We start from the raw sequence: 21849 nt of genomic DNA, 5'->3' as shown, positions 1-21849 counted from the left end.
TGGTAACAAACTACATGCATGTGGAGTCAGAATAAGTGGGACCAGGTTACACGATTTGAAAAGCATGGCCGGGGCCTCTGACCAATAGTCTTCTATGTAGCCATATTATCTGGAAATCTCTCAGTGTCTTATTCCTTGAAGATGTACAACGTCTCATTCTCTGCTCCCTTGTCTTCTCCTCGTGAATATAAGCCAAAGTATCCAGCTGTTGCAGGCCTAGAGCTACTGCTCCACTATAGGCCAGCCAGAGACTCAAGCGGGAGACTCCCATGAAGAGCCTGTAGTAGCCCCCAGCTCAGTCTCTCTAAACATACCCTCTGAGGTTGAACCCTGGCTCCTCCACAAACTAAGCATGTGACTTAAACAAGTCATCTAAATGTCTCTAGATTTGATTTTATCTGTAAAATGGAGACAGTAATAGCATCTCCCTCCCAAAGCTGTGTGAAGATGAATTGGGGTGCAGTACTAAAGTCTGGGAATCATAAATTTTTAGCAAATGTTCGTTATTATCATTATCAGTATTGTTCTCTATATCTTTTCCATGGAAAGTCTGGCTTATAGACTAGGGATTTTCTAATACATTGATGCCAAACCACATCCTCCAGAAGCAGCTCTAGGCCCCTGTACAAAGCCTGCTTTGTAATAGCACACTCAGTCACTCATTCTCCCCACAGACAGTGGGGAGGATAAGTACTGAGATTCTCTAGTTGGGCTCCTTGGTCCCAAGATATCTACCACAAACCTCAGAACATTCCCCTGCATAAGTTAATTCAGCCTCAGCATCTTAAATAACCAGAAAATGCATCCATGTAACTTCAGGATTAGTCTCCTCTTCCTTTTCCTTGACCAATTTTGTAAAAGTAAATAACTAAAACACCCAAAGCAAAGAGCAGAAAGTTGGAGGGTTGAAAGACTCCCCCATTTTGGGATACTAAATCACATTATAAAGTTGCAAAACTGTCAGAGTGTAATTAACCCATGTTGCTTCATATTCCTGATGCAACAACTGTTTAAGACATGGCTTTAAAGAGGACCGAAAGAGAGCTGTGAGTGGCACATGATCCTGTGAACCTCAGGGTGCTCGCCAGGGAAGGGCCCTACCCCAAAGGGCAAAGAGAAAGCCAGGGTCGGTAGTGTTTGAAGAGAAGATCATGTTCTGTCTGAAGACGCTTCCATTTCTGCTCTTACTCCATGTGCAGATTTCCAAGGCCTTTCCTGTATCTTCTAAGGAGAAAGATACAAAAATCGTTCAGGTAAATGAACTATCAGTTAGGTGGTGGCTGATTTGCTGATTATTAGGAAATAGTGTGGGTTGTTTTCTCTTGTTAGTTAAAACAGCCTGAAAGAAATTATCTAGATTAGTTTGAGGTTGAACATCTTCTTTTAGTGATTTGGAGGGTTCCAAGCTGGTAAGGACTAGGCCTTTAAAAGCTGGACATGAAAACAAGCTGATTTTTTTAAAGTCTGGGAAAATGCTGCTTTAGAATGTAGGGCTAGGGGCCCCACAGGGTCGTGGGGAGTCCCTTATGCTGTGCTGAGGCGCAGGATCTGAGAAATAAAGAGACAGGACACAGAAGTACCAAGGAAAACACAGCTGGGCTCATGGGGGGCCACACCACCTATAAGCAGAGACAGGCAAGGCCTGGAATGTCCAGAAGCATCTGTATTTATTGTGTATAGGTTAGGGGGCAGGGCAGTGAGTGAAGTCCTCTTTAAGGACAGTGATAGGGTCATGAGCAATAAAACAAAGGGTCCACTCCCATTAGGTCACCTAGGCTAGAAAGTGGACAGTGTGCAGCAAGGGGTCCATTCCCATTAGGTCATCGAGGCAAGGAAGCGGGCCATGTGCAGTAAGGGGTCCACCCCCATTAGGTCACCAAGGCATGGAGGTGGGCCGTGTGCAGTGAAGAGGGTGCAGTGTGCAATACCTCTATCTATGGGCATGCTACTCCTAAGAAGATCTGTGGGAGGATGCTTAAGTCCACAGCAGTGACAGAGCTGTCAGGGTCTACCACTACCTGCTGGCAGCTTCCAATGAGTTCTATAGGAGGATGCTTTTTGGGCAGCACAATAACAAGACCTGACAAAGTTCACAGTCACCAAGGTGCGGTTACGTGGAAGGGCTTTGAGCCCTCGGATGCTCGAGGGATTGCCGGTCTGAGGGCAGCCTTCCACAAGAACTGGAGCAAGGTCCTACAACTCCTTTATCAGGGAGGAGTGTCTCTTGCCCCAAGCCTGCCGTACAGTGGGTATCTTTAGGATACTGAATGCTGCCGCCTGGGCCATGGACTCTTGTCCTGGTATAACTGTTTTCCCTTGAATAATGCCCTGCACTGTGCCTGCTCCAGACATTCCTCTGACCATAAGCTGTTTATTCCTTAATTAATGCTCCTTACCGTGTCTACTCTAGGCATTCCTCTGATTATGAACTAAGATATAGTTTATATATATATATAAATATATATATATGGAAATAACTGAGTGGCAAGATATTCTTTAGGCACTCATTCTATGAACTCATATATACAGTGGATTATATAAAGGGAAATAACTGAGATATTCTTCAGGCCTTAATTGTGCCAGGATTCTGCTTAGCTCTCCTTCCTCGGTACCTATATGGGGGGTTACCCACAGTAGAGCTACAGCTAGCTTGGAAAATTTTTTAGAATACATGGTATTATTTATGAAATGATATCATTTTCTTTCTCATTTATCTAATAATTTTCCTTCTAAGATATCTGCAATTAAGTTACTATATGTCTGGTGCTTCCACATAGGCATTTTCTTTGCCACCAAAATTTCCAGATGTAGAAGAGAATGTGAGGATGGGAGATTATAATGAACTAGAAATCAGTTCATAGTATAATCATATTTCCCAGCACCAGATTCAGATTGTGGACTGTTTATAAACTTTTGGAAGCATTATAAAAGCAGACCAATAATTTTTCTATTGTTTCACAGTATGAAAATGAGGCCAAATTTTTAAGAAACACAAGGGAATTCTGTCACAAATCTCTCATGCACAGTTTTCTTAACATTACAGTTTGGGGAAGGCATTACTATTTTGCGTTTTTGGTAGGGGAGGTTATCTCATACAATGGTAGGATTAATGCAGAGTCCACTGAGTGCTTATTCTGCACAAGGCAACTGCTACACATTTCACAAATACCTCATTCAATCCTCACAAGAACCCCTACTGGGGTGGGGGGAGCATTATTATTTCCATTTCAGAGACAAAAATGAATCTTAAATCAGATAAATAATGTATCCAAGTGTTCACAGTTAATTCATAGCAGAGTTAAGATTTGAACCCGAACCTGTCTGATTCAGAAGTGTATGCTCTGGTCAGTGTCACCTACTGCTGTGGTTAGAGTGTGTCCCTTGAATTTATGTGCCAGAGATTTGGTAGCCAGTGTGACAGTGGGTCCTTTAAGAAGTACTTAAGTCATTAAGAAAGATGAATGACACGCTTGTGGGACTAGGTTAATTCCTGCTGGAGTAGGTTTTGGTTCCTGCAGAACTGGAATAGTTATGAAGAGAATGGGTATTATAAAGAGGGACAGCTGGCGCGGTGGCTCACGCCTATAATCCCAGCACTTTGGGAGGCCAAGGCGGGTGGATCATGAGGTCAAGAGATCGAGACCATCCTGGTCAACAAGGTGAAACCCCATCTCTACTAAAAAATACAAAAATTAGCTGGGCATGGTGGCGCACGCCTATAGTCCCAGCTACTCGGGAGGCTGAGGCAGGAGAATTGCTTGAACCCAGGAGGCGGAGGTTGCAGTGAGCCGAGATTGTGCCATTGCACTCCAGCCTGGGTAACAAGAGTGAAACTCCATCTCAAAAAAATAAAAATAAAATAAAATAAATAAAGAGGGACTGCCCTTTGTGTTTTGCCCCTTTTCACACGTGCTCACTCCCCTTCCATTTCTCTGCCATGTTATGACACAGCACAAGACCCTCTGAGAAGCCAACCAAATGCAGTCACCTGATCTTGGACTTCCCAGCCTCCAGAATTGTGAGATAAAATAAGCCCCTTTTATGTATAAGTTACCCAGCTTTAGATATTCTGTTATAGTAACAGAAAATGGACTAAGATACTGACGAGATGACAGGTGTTCACAGGCAGCATGAGGTCTAGTTGGGTTACAGTTCACTATGCATGAAGAAACTTTTAAGTCAAACAAAATATGTAATTTTTAGGCTAAACATTTTGGATTTTGACTAAACTTAATTTAACACTTCCAAAGGAACGTTGGCCCCTTCCAAAGAGTTACCTTGGTGAATAAAATGCTAATATCGATACTGGTATTTCCCTAAAAGATATTTGGAATTCTTTTGAAATTATCAGTTCTCATTTCAGAGGCAACATGGTGAGTTAAAACCTGGATCATCACTTGGAAAATTCCTTATTTCTCTGTGCCTCCATTTGTTCATGAGAATAATTAAGCCTTTTCTACAGTAGTGAAGAGGATAAGAAAGAGGAACTGCATTGATGCAACAAATACCTCGAGAGAAGTCAATTAATGTTAGTTCTAATTTTTTTTATAAAAACAAGAAGGCAGACTCCTGACTGTATAGTAGCACTGTATAGTAGCACCTGTGTGATGTGACCCTCATCCCTTATGAGACACCTATTTTTATGCATAATCATTAACTGGAGCGCTGAATGGAGAAACTGTTCTTTCTAAATCATTGTTCTCTCAAAGTCAACCTACAAATTAATTTGTGTTATTGTTCCTGTGGTTCTCAGGTTATTAGACCTCTATGGTAACTTAGAAAGGGTTGCAAAATGACCAGAAAACTGGAAGTACTTTCACAGCAAGAACTTATGTGCTGGTCTTTGTCTAGGACTACCTGGAAAAGTTCTACCAATTACCAAGCAACCAGTATCAGTCTATAAGGAAGAACAGCATTAATATGATTGTTGAAAAGCTTAAAGAAATGCAGCGATTTTTTGGGTTGAATGTGACGGGGAAGCCAAATGCGGAAACTCTGGAGATGATGAAACAGCCTCGCTGTGGAGTGCCTGACAGTGGTGATTTTATGATAACCCCAGGAAACCCCAAGTGGGAACAAACTAACTTGACCTACAGGTGATATTTCTAGGGTTTCAGAATTCACTCATTCATCTGGTATTGACTGAGCTCTTGTATGACAGATACTGTTCTTGGTGTTGGGATACACTAGGAACAAGTAGATAAATATTCCTGCCCTTGGAGAGTGTGGAGAGTGAATGAGAATGAAAATGTGGAGATACCATGTGTTCTTTCCATTCCAAAGCTTGCCATTTTAGTCTTCCTTCTCCAGCAACCTAAAGAGGACTATGGCAATGTTAGGCGATCTCTCTAAGCACTCACTTTAGGACCCAACAAAGGCTGAATCATTGCTGGAGAGAATCTATTCCCTCCTTTCATACATCTTAATAATAATAATAATATCTAATATTTGTGGAATACTACTATTTGACAAGTAACGAACTAAATGCTTTACATGTATTTAATCCCCACAACAGCCCTATGAGAGGGATACTATTTTAGTATCCTCATTTTATGAATAGGAAACTGAGGTTTATAGACATTTATTAACTTGTTCAGAAGCCACATCTGTCCTCCACCCTGAGAGCTGTACTCCCTCCTTATCCTCTCCAGTGGCATCAAATCATGATGCAACTCACTTCAAAATAGAACAACTCATCTGTTGATGGACTACTGTTCTAAATAATATTTAACTCTTCATACATTCTCTCATTTTGAAGGATTATAAACTATACCCCACAGCTGTCAGAGACTGAGGTAGAAACAGCTATTGGGAACGCCTTTAAAGTCTGGAGTAATGCGTCATCTCTCACCTTCACCAGGATCTCACAGGGAGAGGCAAATATCAGCATTGCTTTTTTCCACAGAGGTAGGTGCAAAGCAGTCATGTTCAGATTTGCTTTCTTTGGCTAACCTGAAGCTTGGCAAGGATCTAATACAAACTTTCTTATTTCAGATCATGGTGACAATTCTCCATTTGATGGACCCAATGGAATCCTTGCACATGCCTTTCAGCCAGGCCAAGGTATTGGAGGAGATGTTCATTTTGATGCAGAAGAAACCTGGACCAGTACCTCCAAAAGTAAGTTAATCAAGATTATGTCCACACACAGCTTCTGAATTAACCTCTTCCAGATTAGAATACACACACATACACACACACACAAAATAAAGGTATCATAATATTTCAAACTCACAAAAAGCAATCATTTGAAATTTTTGCTACCTCAAATACTAAGTCAGTTTGGGTTAAAACAAACAAACCAAAACCAAAACCAAAACAAACAAACAAAAAAACACTGGATATGATTACTGACCTTACTTCTCAGGGCAGAGATCAGAAAACTATTTACTATGGCCAAATCCTACCTGGCCCCTGTTTGTATAAATAAAGTTTTATTGAAACAGGGTCACATTTATTTGTTTATATACCATCCGTGGCTGCTTTTACTCTACAACGGCAAACTGAGTAATTGCAACATAGATCATTTGGCTCACAAAGCCTAAAATACTTATTATCTGGTTCTTTACAGAGAAAGCTTGCTGACCACTGCTTTAGGGTATATCTTTATTTTCATATTCCCAAATATAGTGATGTTTGAAAAGAGCCTATTTTTCCATTTTTTTGGGAAATTCATTTAGAAATTAGTCTATTTAGAAAAGAGCAGCCACCTTCTCTCTCACCTAGTTAGTTCATCTTCGTGGAGCCCTTTTTCAGTGGTATGCCTCTGTGCAGCAAGCCAGTCCTTTCAGGAGAAGGCTCCTTTTAAGAAGGACTGTGCTGCCTGAAGGGAAGAAACGAGGCTGAGGACAGGTATACCCAGACCATGTGGTACTTCCCAAAACATGGGGTAACAATATGCCAGAGGGCACTTTTAGGAAATAATCAGAAAGGCATCTTTTACTTTTGCTGGGCACCTGTTCCTCCTGCCATTTTCTCAACATGGGTATATTATGAGGGTCTATTCTACCTACGTCCATATGCTAGGAGCTGTGTGTAGCCAAAGATAGGTAACAATTCTCCACTCCTCTACATTCCTATTGCCCTCTTCACTAGTTCAGATAATCATTACTTCTTACTTGAACTAATGATCTAGATTCCTAGCTGGACTCTTCTTCTCTAGTCTGTGCTCCCTCTACTTTTTCCTACGATTGCAGCAGGGTTTGTTTTTAGAAAGCCTATCTTGGATCATATCACGCTCATGCTTAAAAGTTTCAGTGTTTACACATTCTGCACCAAATAAGGTCCAAATACCTCCACTTGGTATTGAAGGCCGTTGGTGATTTTTCATCCTTGTCTTTTTTGGCTTGTCTTCTTATTTCACATACACCATTCACATTGGGCTAATACCCACATCGTACATTCACTGTTTCTAGGTCACACCCTATGCTTTTTAGATTTCTCACATTTGCTAGCATTGTCTCTTCTCCCTAAAATACTCTTCCTATGCCCCAAGAACCAGCTTTTAAAATCTCTCTCATCTTGCCATGCTATGTATGTTAAAGGCCACCTTCTATCTTCTCTTGGGCTGGAAATGAGAACTTCCTGGGCAGAATTCTGACAGCTTTTGTATCTCCTTCTCTATCACCACTCATTCTGTGCTTTCAAGTTGTTTGCACACGTCTCCTTTTCTAGACTACATACTCCCTGTAGAGCAGAGAACCACAACAAATTGCCCACAGTTCCTCTCACGATATTACAGGCCTTCAAATATGTTTTTCTGAAATGCATTCATGAATGTATAATTGGAAGGATGTGATGATAAGAAAGGAAATTTTAGAGCATGGGGAGAATATTAGTAGGCTAATTATCAACTGGATGTTGAACATTTTAGTAAAGAGCATGGATCTTGTCATTATACCTGGATTTGACCCCAACCTGTCACTTACTAGTTGCAAGACCAAGTACAAGCTATTCAAAATCTATGGGCATCAGTCACTTTACAGTAGAAATATTGCTAACAAAACTTCAGAAAAATGTTGTGAGGATTAAATAATATTAGATTGCCTCATATGTGGTAGGTACTCTACAATAATGGCTTTTAAAAAAAAAAGTAGGCATGTACAAAAATGCATCGGGGTTTGTGAGGCAGCATGTAGACTGGCTGGACTCAAGGATTCACATCAAAAGGCAAACACTCAAATATCTGCTGGAGCCAAGTGGAGGAGGTCTTGAAGGCCAGGCAAAAGAGGTTGGGCTTTATTTGATAGGAATTGAGATCCTTGGAAGGTTTTAAGTTTCCAGTTGTGAACGGCACTGTGCTCATGGAAATTAAAACATAGAGAAAGGGAGCAGTAAGAGGTAGGGTTTGTCCGTCTCCATTAGAGAATTCCTAGAGCATCTTGGAAAGCTCAGAAACAGAGAAGAGCTGGTGCTAAGCTGTGGGTGATGAGGGAGCCAACGTGAGCCAGCCCTGCACTGAGGCTACTCCACTGTTGGGCTGGCTTCTCTTTAACTACTTGCTCACTGGGAGTCTACTCATGAGGCTGAGGGTCTGGGACACTCAAGATGCTGGGTGTGGGAGCACAAGAGGAGAAGGGTTTCCAAATTCATGATGGCTCTGCCATCATGTCTCCAGGCCACAGATGCACATTTGTAAAGTGTGAGAATAGGAATAAATGCAGCTTTTCTGGGTTCTAAGAGTTTATAAGAAGTTCATACTCACCTATCCCCACCTATCTTGATTCTTCCCAATGTCTGCTTTCTCAGGTATCTGAAAGAAAGATGAAAAAGACAGCCATGGGAACGGCTACTTCCCTGAGCAGTTTTGGCTTGCAGTTTGCACTCCTTGAGATCATGTTTCTGCCACCCTGGGATTCACAATGGGCTGTTTACCATCCATGTTTGCATTTCAGATTACAACTTGTTTCTTGTTGCTGCTCATGAATTTGGTCATTCTTTGGGGCTTTCTCACTCCTCTGACCCTGGTGCCTTGATGTATCCCAACTACGCTTTCAGGGAACCCAGCACCTACTCACTCCCTCAAGATGACATCAATGGCATTCAGGCCATCTACGGTAAGATCTTCTAAAGACTGTTGCAGTACATGGTGGGACCTGGGAATAGACGGACACTCCCAGTATCTGAATATCTCTTCCTTTGCACTTCTTGCAGTTTCCATAAAACTGAACTCTGAAATTCCCCAGTAATATAGTATTAACAAATAGGGTGTTGGGGGCTAAGCCTCTATTGCCGCCCTAAAAGAAAAAAAGTTTAGGAAGAAATGCACTACAGTGGTTCCCAGTTATTGTCTTTGGATGGTGGGGATTTTCTTCTTCTTTTTTATGATTTCCAATTTTAAATATTCCTTTTTTTATTTTTTATTTTTTTGAGACAGAGTGTCACTCTGTTGCCCAGGCTGGAGTGCACTGGCACGATCTTGGCTCACTGCAACCTCCGCTTCCCAGGTTCAAGTGATTCTCCGGCCTCAGCCTCTTGAGTAGCTGGAATTACAGATGCCTGCCACCACACTTGGCTAGTTTTTGTATTTTTAGTAGAGATAGGGTTTTACTATGTTGACCAGGCTGGTCTTGAACTCCTGACCTCAAGTGATCTGCCCATCTTAGCCTCCCAAAGTGCCGGAATTACAGGCGTGAGCCATTGCACCTGGCCCCAATTTTAAATATTTTTAAAAGACATGACTATCCCTTTTCCTGCAGCAATCCTGATCCTAGATGTATTTCTCAAAGAAATTCTCATATAGGTCCATAAGGGGATATGTACAAATCATGCCAAAGATGTTCACTGCCATGTTGTTTGTGGTGGTGGAAATTGGAAGGCACCTGGGGGTCTATTAGGAGAAGACTATAAAGATAAAATGTGGTGGCTGCACACCATGAAGTGACGTGCAGGAGTCAGAAGCACGGAACTAGATGCATATATGGCAACAACATAGATGGGTCTTTAAAACTTTGTGCTTTGTGAAAAAAGAAACAGAATGAGATATATTGCACAATGTAATAATTAAATTACACAATATGTAAGTCTATGTAAACTTAAAATGTATATAAACAAAGCAAGGCATTTTCAAGAAACATGCAAACAAAAAATATATATATGAACATACTAACACAGTTGTCTGTGGGAGGAGAAGGGGAATGGTAGTGGAGTATTGAGAGGAAAAAGAAACTTTTTTTTAAGGCATTACTGATACGTTTCAAAGATGAGTATAGGGGCCTTTTGCCATATTGCCTGAATAAGCTCATTACATCTCTCTTCATGCTTGTCCTTCTGTTCCCTAGTTGGCTGTGAATAAAAAAAAGAAACCAATAAGGGATTTACTGCTCCCTAAAAAAAGTGTGGAATGGAATGGAATGAAATGGAATGGTGGATTGGAGTGAAATAGAATTGAATGGAGTGGAACAGAGTGGAGTGGAATTGGGAAACACTCTCTCCCCTCTCTGGTGGGACAGCACTATGAAATCAAGCAAGCATGCCAGGGTGCCACAACCAGAGAACTGTTTTGTGATTGTAGATTTTTCAGAAATGATGAGCCTACCCTAACTGTCTCTATTCCCCAACTTCTTCCTCCTGCCCACCCCAGCAACACCCCCTTATTTTGTTCACCAATGTTTTTATGTTAACTATTATTATAGCCTTTCATTCCACAGTGAGAAAAAAACATTAAAATTCAAATACTTATAGAAAAAATATTGCTAAAATTTGACTTAGATGTATGCTACAGAGTAAAAGGCTAATATTCTTTTCTGAAGGTGGATTTCTGTGAGAAGAGAGGAAATAGATACTGAGTGACCAAAAAATAAGAAAGAGGAACTAAGAAGTCAGAGAAGGATTGGATTAGAATTTAAAAAGGAGGGAAGGAGCATAGAATTCAAATTTCTTTACTTCACAGCTTGACCTGGAACTGACCCTGAAAACCATCATTCCTTTTAATAAGCAAACAAAAACTTTAAAAAGATGAAATACACAGTTGCTTTCATACTTTATGGTATGGTCTGGTAGCACTTTTCTTCACATGAAGACCCTTCACCTTTCTGAGAAGTCTCTGATGTACCCAAGAGTCACACTGGACTTATGCTTATAAAAAAGACCTTTTATTTTTTTTCAGGACCTTCAAGCAACCCTATCCAACCTACTGGACCAAGCACACCCAGACCCTGCGACCCCAGCTTGACATTTGATGCTATCACCACACTCCGTGGAGAAATATTTTTCTTTAAAGACAAGTATAAAATTGAAATATTTCTTTCTTTGATTCCTCTTACTAACATACCTTAAAACTGGATTCAAATTAGGTCAACGTTAGTCACCTTTTCCTTGAATTCTACACCTGTACTTCTCATTGGAATTTTTTATAGGTTCTGGGGCACCATTAAGGTTATCATAGGCCCCGGAGATGAACTTTATCATCTTCATCTTTTAAAGACGATTTGTACTATTTTTATGTCTATACTGGATTTATGCAATCAAGTATTTTCTGGGTAACTCAAAATATCCAGGAAAAAAAAAACATGAAAACATTAACAAACATTCAGATGCCTTTGGTGATGTAAATAGACATGGGCTACGCTGCTTGGGAATCCCATAGTTAAGTTTACTCAGCACCAAAGCACCATTCAGTTCCATCCATAATCAGTCAAGTAAATGGGACCTACTGCTTGACTAACTATGCAGCAAATCATCTAACTGAGTGAAATTTGTATTTGTCCATTGGTTATTTTGTGACTGTGCAATTACAGGATGAGTGTATGTGCTGTTGCTTTTATCAATATGTTCTCAGCATTTAGTGGGAGCAATAATGAAAGATACTACAAAGTAAGATTTTTCAATGTGCAAAGGCAGGACAATGACAAATGTAATCAAATAAGATCACTCCTGAAACCTCCTCTGAAAACTGTGAAGTACTCACCAGATGAACAGTATCACCATAAAGCTTAGCCATATGATGGTCACCGTGCTAGGAATTTTACATTAATTAGATTATTCTATTCTCCCAGCAATCCTACAAGGACCATCACTAGCCTGAAAGTCACAGGAACTGCCTACTTAGACTATGTAAGTGTGTGCGTGTGTGTTTCCTTATGTTTCGTTAGGTACTTCTGGCGAAGGCATCCTCAGCTACAAAGAGTCGAAATGAATTTTATTTCTCTATTCTGGCCATCCCTTCCAACGGGTATACAGGCTGCTTATGAGGATTTTGACAGGGATCTTGTTTTCCTATTTAAAGGTAACTTCCTAAAGTTTTCATCTTATGTTTATTCTGCCTGCAGGGAGGGGGCAGGACTTCTTTGTGGTCCCTTCCAGGTCCAATGCTGTCCAGGCTTTTGCAGAAGACTAGGGTTGGGCCCCATCAGAACCACTAACTACTGTGTGAACTTGAGTGGGTTATTTGCTCTTGAGCCATCAGTTTCCTCTCTAACAAAATGAGACCACACTAGACTGTTGTTAGCATACTTCCATCCTCATCCCAGATATAACTCTCTAAGACTCCTCAAGGCTGTAATTTGGTTTAGGTATAAAAGTCACACAAACTAAGGTATCTAATTGTGGGGCCCTGAATGTCTTGCTAAGAAGTTTTAATTTTTTATAGGTTCTGGGAAACCATTAAGTCTGTCACAGCCCCCCTGAACTTAACTTTATTATCTTCATCTTTTGAAGACTATTTGTTCCATTTTCATGTCTATGTGCAAGACCAAGAAGTGATATATATATATGTTATTTTGTAAAAATGGAAAAGTCTTATTTGACATTTAACCTGAATCATTGACAGGCAACCAGTACTGGGCTCTGAGTGGCTATGACATTCAGCAAGGTTACCCCAGGGATATATCAAACTATGGCTTCCCCAGCAGTGTCCAAGCAATTGATGCAGCTGTCTTCTACAGAAGTAAAACATACTTCTTTGTAAATGACCAATTCTGGAGGTGATGTAAACTGTTTTTTCAATTATAGGTTGAAATCTGTGTTTCTCTACCCTGTCTACAAACCTTCGAGTATTTGAAGGTTTAAAACAATCTAGGTAGTCTTTAATGGGTTTTACTGAGAATATATTCTCTTTTACAGGATAACTGATGTTACCATGGCTTTTGAAAATTTTCATTTTTATAAAATTAAAATGTCTACACAATAGTATTGAGGATTCTGCATCATGAAACAAAGAAAACCTTAACAAAGAGATAGGGTGAGATACAAAGAAAGATTTCGGCTAATTCTCACTTATGAGTTAAATTTGGACACATACCAGCAAATGTTATCCAGATAGCCTGCAGAATTTGGTTCCCAAGTTGAACCTATTATGTACGTTTATATATATACACACACAGAAGGAGTTATACTATATACCAATTAAGTAAAACTTTGAAAACATAAGCTTACTTTGGAAAAAATAACAGTGTGTCCACTACCAGAAGCCTGTTTTAGAATTAATGATACCTGTAAGTTTTATAAATATGTACCCTCAGGTAGAGAAGTTAACCATTCTTAATCCTAGTAAACAGAACACTATGAGAATTGAATGAAAAAATATGCGTGAGGAGACTTTGTAACTTACATACAATTTTAAAAAATTATTTTTATTATATTCTGTATTGGTCTTAAATCGGGTGACATTTTGTTTTTACCAGATATGATAACCAAAGGCAATTCATGGAACCAGGTTATCCCCAAAGCATATCATATATCTTTCCAGGAATAGAAAGTAAAGTTGATGCAGTTTTCCAGCAAGAACGTAAGTAGAAAAAAGAAAAAAAAAAAACTAATAAATGTGTTGTTTGTTTATCGTAGAGGAGATAGGGTCTTACTGTGCTGCGCAGGCTAGTCTCAAACTCTTGGCCTCAAGCAATTCTCCCGCCTCAGCTTCCAAGAGTTCTGGGATTATAGGCATTAGCCATCACACCTGGTGTTTAAACTTTTTAAATAGTATGTTTGCATTTGAATGTTATGCTGGAACAGGGGCAGGGTTTTCTAACTGAAGACATCTGAGATCGTCTATAAGCTAATTCAATAAACCGTCTCTCTTTTTTTTATAGACTTCTTCCTTTTCTTCAGTGGACCACTATATTATGCATTTGATCTTAGTGCTCAGAGAGTTACCAGAGTTGCTAGAGGCAATAAATGGCTTAACTGCAGATAAAGCTGAAGCAAAATCAAAGATGGTTTTATCCATTTTCAGAATGTGGAAGGGAAGTTTGGTATGCATATTCATTACACTGTGTCCTATTTATACTTTTCTCAATATTAAGTCATTGTTTGCCATCACTGTATCCATTCTGCCTGTTCTCAGTAAAATATGTTTGGAATATTCCACTGTTTGCAGAGGCTTAATCAGTTCCTACACATTCCATCTTAAATTAGTGAATCCATCAAAGAGAAGGAAAGTAAGCCTTTTGTCACTTCAATATTTACTATTTCAATACTTATATGTCTGACTTCTAAAATTTATTATCTTATTATTTGCCTATCCGACTTCATATATACCTCAGTCTCTCTCTTTAAATGCCCTATGTATATCTTCTACATGCAATTTAGAACTAGATTTTGGTTAGAAGTAAGGGTTATAAGCAATCTAGACAGTACCCTTTGCCTTTACAGAAAATGTGGTGCTGTTGCTGTTTTCTACTCTTGGAAAGAAATATGGATGATATATTTTGTGGGTTGAATTGTGTCTCCCATAAAAGATATGTTGAAGTTCTAACCCCAGGTACCTATGAATGTGAGCTTAATTGGAACCAGGGTCTTTGCAGATGAATTAGTTAAGGTGAGGTCATACTGAATTAGGGTGGGCCTTATTTCTCAGAGTCACCATTATGACTGTTGTTCCTATAAGAAGAAAAGAGACATAGGCACCTAGGGGAGGAGTCCATGTGAAGGCAGAGGCAGAGATTGGAATGACATATCTCCAAGCCAGGAATGCCACGGACTGTAAGCCACCACTAGAAGCTTGGAAGAGGCAAGGAAGGATTCCCCCCAATAGCCTTTAAGCATGACCCTGCTGACACCTGCAGATTTCAGACTTCTATCGTCCAGAATTGTGAGGGAATAAATTTCTTTTGTTTTAAGCCACCAAGTTTGCAGTACTTTGTTACAGCAACCTTAGACACGATGTACTAAACACAGTGCATCTACACTTACGAAAATGAATCAACACAGAATGCTGATGTGGAGCCCTTGCTAAGGACTACTAGGCATCTTCCCAGTAGAGCAGCCGCAAGAGACCATTACTTCCTCTCCTCCATCCTCCTGGCTCTTTTCTTCTACAGTCCAAATAAATGGGCTGGGTGGATCTGATATTCCTCAGTTCTTTATTTCCTGGGGTACTCAGGAGGGCACACACTATAGATAACTGGGGTTTACTGCATAAAATTCAATGTCTCATTAAGTTGCATTAAACTGAGCTTAGACACATAAGTTTGCTAATGGATGGGTTTTTTGTTAAGAACTGTAGGATTTATGGGACCATGTCTAGCTAGTCCAGATGTTAAAATCATTATAATGGTATATTTGCTGTTATTAGAATATAATATAGATTATTATGCAATAAATATGTGGACTGTAAAGTATATTTCTCACTAGTACCTCCTATTTTCTTTTTCTGTTAAAGTTTTTAAATCTCACAGATAATTAATTTGGCATCTTTAATCTGGTTCGAAAATTTAAAAAATCTATTAAATAAGTTCAAATTAAAGATTTTTATTTTAAATGACTGAGTTGTGATTTGCTTCTAATTTCTTAAAGTATCACCACATAAGTATCACCACATAAGTACCACCTAAAGTATAAAAAGGAATAGCAAATTTTAGGTATATTTGCAGCCATTTATTCTTGTGTCAGAATTATTATAATATTGATAATAAATTTTAGATACTGCTTCACAGTGTCCAAAATATTTTATAAATATTTGAGATCCTCAAAAATGTCATTAATACATTATTGGCAACTTATTTTACAAAATAAGAAAACTGATACTAGTATGTACTCTAATTACATTCATTGATTTATTCAGCAAGAATTAATTAATTACCTACTATTAATTATATGTCAGGGGTGCTGCTAAGGAAAGTGAGAGAGACGTATAAGCAATTCATCACATCAATGTAACAAGTGCAAAAGGACCTATAAGAATTGAATATTCCATTTTTAATCTTAGAATCAATTTCAAACTACCGTGTTTTTTAAAACTTTCTATAATGCTAGTTTTGAAAGTTTTAGGAAACTACAGGCATGAAAATGAATGTTTTATCTTCTCAGAACACCTGCTAGTTGTGCTAGCTGACTATGATAGATTCTTGGCTCAAACCTCATCTATACATCTTTGAGATGAGAACTGATCTCATATTATTTTTTAACCACATTTGACAGAGTCATAGACAATCAACTACAAAATGAAGTATAATAAAGAATTCAAAGAGTTATTCCTTTTAAAAAAAATTCTTTTGTTGACAACATGTAGTATTTTCCAGCTGTTACATTGATGTTTTGAACGAGCACAAGAGATATAAAGATGTAAGTTTAGAACGTATTTATTTTTTGTTTATTTATTTATTTTTGAGACAGGGTCTTGCTCTGTCACCCAGGCTGGAGTACAGTGGTATAATCACAACTCACTGCAGCATCAACCCCCTGGCCTCAAGCGATGCCCCTACCTTAGCCTCTCAAGTAGGTGGGACTACAGACACACACCACCATGCCCAGTTATTTTTATTTTGTAAAGATACGGTCCCACTATGTTGCCCAGGCTGGTCTCAAATGCCTGATCTCAAGTGATCCTCCTGCCTTGGCCTCCCAAAGTTCTGGGATTACAGGCATGAGCCACCATGCCTGGTCTAAGCTTAGAATTTCAATAATGAGATTCCTATATATCTTAGGTTGAATTTCTTCAAAAGCAAAGCCTAAGTTAAGACAGTGGTTATTAATTTTTTTTCAGGACACAGTCCCAAGATGAGGCAGCAAGCAGAGTGAGGCAGGGAAGGAGGAAAAGCCAATACAATGATGTGTTATCAAGGTTTCTGCTACGAGCAATTGAAGCTCAATTCCACCAGGGGCCTCTGAGAAGCCTGTAGACCAGCTTCCAATTGTTCACATCTCCAGTGAGCAGGAGGCTGGAACATTCATCCCTTAGTTTCCATTCCCCATTGGATGAGAATGGTCCCTGAGAGTGTTAACTTCTTTGCAGTTCCAGGCTGTACTCTCATGCTGGCCTGACAGGCTTGGTGGCATCTCAGTGCTCTGGGCAGAAAGCAAAAAGACACACAGCCTGTGCTTAAAGTTGTATTAGGTTGATGCAAAAGTAATTGTGATTACAATTACTTTTGCACTTTGTCAGACCAAAGTGAGTTACACAAACCAGTCCACCCCTTCTGCAACTAAATTAATGCTGGGGGTATGTGACAGACGACATCAGTAGAATCTCCTACAGTTTGGTTCCTTGGAGATTTAAATGATGGGAAATTGCATGAGTTTTCTCTGGAGTAACTTAGTAGCTCCAGAAAAAAAAAAAAATTTACAGATACCAACACTGGAGAAATCTCAATGTGGCAGGGCTACTAATGACCTATCTTGACCTCCACTCTCCACTTCTTCTGCAATGAGACTCCAATTTTGTTTGAGGTAACAATGCATCCAGCTAAAAGACTAGGTTTTGTAGCCTTGCTTATAGCTATGATTACGGCTAGATATGGCCATGTGATTATTTCTAGCCAAAATGTGTAAGCAGAATGTTGTGTGGGGCTTCTGGAAAACTACTTTTTCTCTGCCTTCCTCCTTCTTTCTGACTGTAATGCAGATATAATGGCTAAGGGTTGAGATGGCATGTAGATCATGAAGCATTGCACTGAGAGTGATATAGCAAAGTAGATACTGAGAGTGGTATAGCAAAGTTGCCTATCCCTGACGATATGGAGCTGTTATACAAACCCTAGGCTTCCAAATCTGGGCATTTTTTTTTAATGTGAGGCAAAAATAAATTTTTATTTACCTAAGCATCTGTTACTTTGGGTTTTTGTGTTACATTCAACCAGATCTCATCCTGACTAATATATCACATGAAGGGTGTGGGATGTGCCCCACCTCCCTGCAGTGAAGGTCATCAATTCACCAGCCCTGCCTACACACATGAGAGCTTCCAGCCTGCTTTCTTGTCTCTCATTCTTAAGCAGATTGCACATTGCAAAGTCACCAATTATTTCTGAAAAGATTGCAGTGTGAAAAACAGAGACCAAAAGACAGACTTTGAGGAACTAGACACAATTCTAGAAGCAAAAGAAAATGCTAAAATAAACTAAAGCATACTTAACATGAACATTCTTTAAAAATAAGAAGAGGCTGGGTACAGTGGTTTGTGCCCATAATCCCAACACTTTTGGAGGCTGAGGCAGAAGGACTGCTTCAGGCTAGGCATTCAAGACCAGACTGGGCAACATAATGAGAACCTGACGCTACAAAAAATAAAAATAAAAATATTAGCTGGACACAGTGGCATGCACCTACAGTTCCAGCTACTTGGGAGGCTGTGGCAGGAGGATCATTTGAACCCAGGAGTTTGAGGCTGCAGTGAGTCCTGATTGTACCACTGCATTTGAGCTTGGGTAACAGACCATAATGCCTTCTTTTATTTATTTAAACAAATAAATAAATATAAGAATTAAATATAAGAATATAATTTTGGATGTAAAGTATGTCTTATTTATTTATTTAATTATTTAGTTATGAATTATGTATTATTTATTTAGTAATTTATTTAAAAACATAAATAAGACATATTTTACATCCAAAAAAACTAACAAAATGCAAAAAAAAAAAAGACAAAAGCTTAAAAATGTAAATGAGTACTCAGAACTGGAAAAAGTTCTTGAAAATTAAATATCACAGCTGAAATTAAACACTCAATAGTTGACCTGGAAAGTTAAGTTGCTAGAAAATAGGATATATTAGAAGCAGAAAGACTCAGTCCAGGAGGTCCAACAGATACACATTTTGAAAAGAGAAAGGAAGAATGAAGGGAAGAAATTATAAATGAAGCTATATTGGAAAGTTATCTTAAATTGAAGTTTCCATGAAAAAAGGGCCCACTTACTGTCCAAATGTTAATACAAAAGACCTACATCAAGGGTCATAATTATAAAATTTACAGATACCTAGGTAAAGAGAAGATTTCCAAAATCCTTCAAAAGAAAAACATCAAGAATCAGAGTATAAAACTTTTCAACAGCAGCACTAGAGTCTGGAAAATAATGGAATCTTCATTATTTTTTTCTCAGGGGAATTTCTTTTAGACTGAAATTCTGTATCTAGTCATACTCTCAATCAAGTGTGAGGATGGAATAAAAGGCATTCTTAGGCATGACAAAACTCAGAATATTCATTTTCCTTATATTCTTTCTTAGAAAACTCCTGAGGGATAAGTTGCATCAAAACAAGGGAGCAAATCAAGACATAGGTAGAAATTAAACCTAGTAAGCAGAAGTCTAACACAGAGTTCTCTGGTTGATGAGAGGATGACAGTTCTGCCACAGACCCAGACTGGAGAAGGCGAGCAAGGGGTCTCAGAGGGATGAGTTCAAGGGCAAAAACTGCTGCTAAATTTCTTGTCATGTTTGGTTATTCTGAGAAGAGTTTAAGAGTTCTATTGAAGAATTTGGTAAAGAATTAACATGTAAAAATAAATTCAACTATCACCTGCAGAGAAAAAAGGTTATACAAGAAAGGAGATGTAAGGCCGGGCACGGTGGCTTATGCCTATAATTACAGCACCTTGGGAGGCTGAAGCAGGTGGATCACCTGAGGTCAAGAGTTCGAAAGCAGCCTGGTCAACATGGTGAAATCCCGTCTCTACTAAAAATACAAAAATTAGCCAAGCATGGTGGCAAATGCCTGTAGTCTCAGCTACAAGGGAGGCTGAGGCAAGAGAATCGCTTGAACCCGGGAGGCAGAGGTTGCAGTGAACCGAGATTGTGCCATTGCACTCCAGTCTGGGTGACAGAGCGAGACTCCATCTCCAAAAAAAAAAAAGAAAAGAAAAGAAAAAGAAAGAAAGAAAGGAGATGTCATCATAGTATATGACATGGCTCTCTTGTGAATAATATTTAAAGGTCATAATTGTATGAACACTAATTACTGGCTTAAAACATTCCTATAACCAAATTAGGAAAGTGGAAGGAGTGTCGAGTCCTTCTCTTCCATAGGAAGATGTTAATAATAACATTTAACTTTGAAAACTTGAGAAACAGTAGCATAGCATGCTATTTACAAATGTGGAGTTGAACATAAGGATTAAAAGCTATAAAAATAATTTAAAGAAGTTGCCTCTGGGAGCAGGACTTGAAAGAGTGCAAGGTTGGAGAAGAGAGATGCTTTTTCATTATAACAAGATAGCAACATTTGACTTCCCTTTTTTTTGGTAACTCTATTATTTTTATATTTGTTCTGAAATATTTCAGAGTTTAAAAAACACAAAAGAATAATACAATGAGCATACTTGTATTTAATACCAGTATAACACAAATCTTAATCATGTCTGCCTACTGCCCTTCATCCCATCTCTCCAGAGGTCAATTAAACCGTTAAAACTATATACATATACTAAAACAGTAAATAATAATATTTCTGAAACAGGATTTATAATTGGGATGAGTTTTACATGCAAAGGAAGTATATATCTACTTAGAGCCTACAAGTCCTTCAGCTACGTCATAGAAATTTTATTTAGGATATAGACAAGGAAGATTTGGAAAGGTCTATCAGTTGAAGAGTTAACATTTGGGAAGAAAGGGAAGAAAATTTTAGTAATTGGTAGAAGAAAAGGGGAGGACAGGTCAGAGAGAACATTGCTGTAACTAATAGTATTCCTTCACCTAAAAGTAGCCCAAGTAAAGAAGAATATATTGAAAATAATTCAAAAGGCTCTCACTAAGTATACTCTCACTTCTAATGTTAATTTTGGCCTTCATCATCCATGACCTCTATGACGCTTCATCTTCCCAGTCAGCTGTCTTCTCCATGAGACCCTCCATCCTATCTCCCATGGCTGCCTACATATATATTTTGTTCCAGTCAAGCCAGATTTCCTACAGCTCATTTCTGCTGTGTTACCCGCTTCCCATGGCTTCCTTGCACTGAGACGCCTTCTTCCTTTCTCTGTAAATCCAAATTCTACCCGTTCTCCAAAACCTAGAGCAAGCCCTCATGCAAGTCCCAGTGCAGGCTTATTCCAATTATAAATCCTCTTTCAGAAATTTTATTATTTACTGTTTTAATAGATGCATATAGTTTAAACAGTCTAATTCACCTCTGGAGAGACAGGACGAAGGGGAGTAAGTAGAGATGATCAAGATTTGTGTTATGATGGTATTTATGTAATTATTTAACTTGCATAAAACCTCAAGGCCACATTCATAAGCGGTGATCTGTCTGCCTCTAGCCCTTCTTAGTCTTTATAATCTCCACTGTGTATTTGCCCACTTGCCTCCATTTTGTCCTGCCTTAATTTCTGTATGTGTCTGAATTCTCCAACAAGATTGCATTCACAGGGGCAGGCAAACAGTAGGAATTTGATAAACATTTGAAGTTTACCTTAGTTAATTAGGGTAATCTGATTCCTGATTCATTTGCCTTTTTATGATAACATCCTACCAAGATATTTTGAGACTGCCTTCAAAAGAAAACTTTGCAAGGAAGAAAGCAACTTGAAGGCTCACTTGACAGTACATTCAATTCAGTAATAAGCAAAAACTGTGTTTTCTAAACAGTTGCAGACCATGATTACAAAATCAGGTCAGGCTAAAAAAAAAAAAAAAGCAAATCATGACACACTTTATGGCAAGTGTCCTTTTCTGTTATTAATTAAATGATGATACA

The 21849-nt window shown here is 38.9% G+C and overlaps 1 protein-coding gene and 1 long non-coding RNA gene across 5 annotated transcripts in view; one reads left to right on the top strand and one right to left on the bottom strand.

The window, feature by feature from the left end:
* LOC105719249 (uncharacterized) overlaps window positions 1-21849 on the bottom strand; it is a 287306-nt gene that overhangs the window by 10903 nt on the left and 254554 nt on the right. For both annotated transcript variants that reach the window (XR_001107938.2, XR_010342392.1), the window contains one exon: window positions 8705-8752. This is a non-coding gene — a long non-coding RNA (uncharacterized LOC105719249). The remainder of the gene's footprint in view (window positions 1-8704; window positions 8753-21849) is intronic.
* MMP8 (matrix metallopeptidase 8) lies at window positions 1034-15700 on the top strand. 3 transcript variants are annotated; one of them, XM_012455157.2, is made up of 11 exons: window positions 1163-1253; window positions 4463-4528; window positions 4852-5096; window positions 5759-5907; window positions 5995-6120; window positions 8895-9056; window positions 11108-11225; window positions 12093-12226; window positions 12770-12923; window positions 13623-13726; window positions 14028-15700. In XM_012455157.2, the coding sequence occupies exons 2-11, from the start codon at window positions 4496-4498 to the stop codon at window positions 14129-14131; spliced, it is 1329 nt and encodes a 442-aa protein (XP_012310580.1). In that variant the 5' UTR covers window positions 1163-1253; window positions 4463-4495; the 3' UTR covers window positions 14132-15700. The 3 variants fall into 3 exon arrangements, with proteins under 3 accessions (XP_012310575.1, XP_012310588.1, XP_012310580.1); XM_012455152.3 differs by lacking the exon at window positions 4463-4528 and having other exon boundaries at window positions 1034-1253; XM_012455165.3 differs by lacking the exon at window positions 4463-4528 and having other exon boundaries at window positions 1034-1253; window positions 12770-12886; window positions 14028-14118.

Source organism: Aotus nancymaae, unplaced genomic scaffold (assembly GCF_030222135.1).
Source record: "Aotus nancymaae isolate 86718 unplaced genomic scaffold, 86718_ANA_hifiasm-v0.15.2.pri h1tg000012l, whole genome shotgun sequence".
NCBI lineage: Eukaryota > Metazoa > Chordata > Mammalia > Primates > Aotidae > Aotus > Aotus nancymaae.
Note: the sequence above shows the minus strand (reverse complement) of the source record. Positions and strands in the feature narration are given on the sequence as shown.

Bases quoted from the DNA above. Each gene is read 5' to 3' on its own strand.
- MMP8 (XM_012455152.3), top strand. From the start codon at position 1,152: ATGTTCTGTCTGAAGACGCTTCCATTTCTGCTCTTACTCCATGTGCAG. The intron at 5,908-5,994 runs GTAGGTGCAAAG...TTCTTATTTCAG, and splicing joins CATTGCTTTTTTCCACAGAG to ATCATGGTGACAATTCTCCA. The intron at 12,924-13,622 runs GTGATGTAAACT...TGTTTTTACCAG, and splicing joins GTAAATGACCAATTCTGGAG to ATATGATAACCAAAGGCAAT.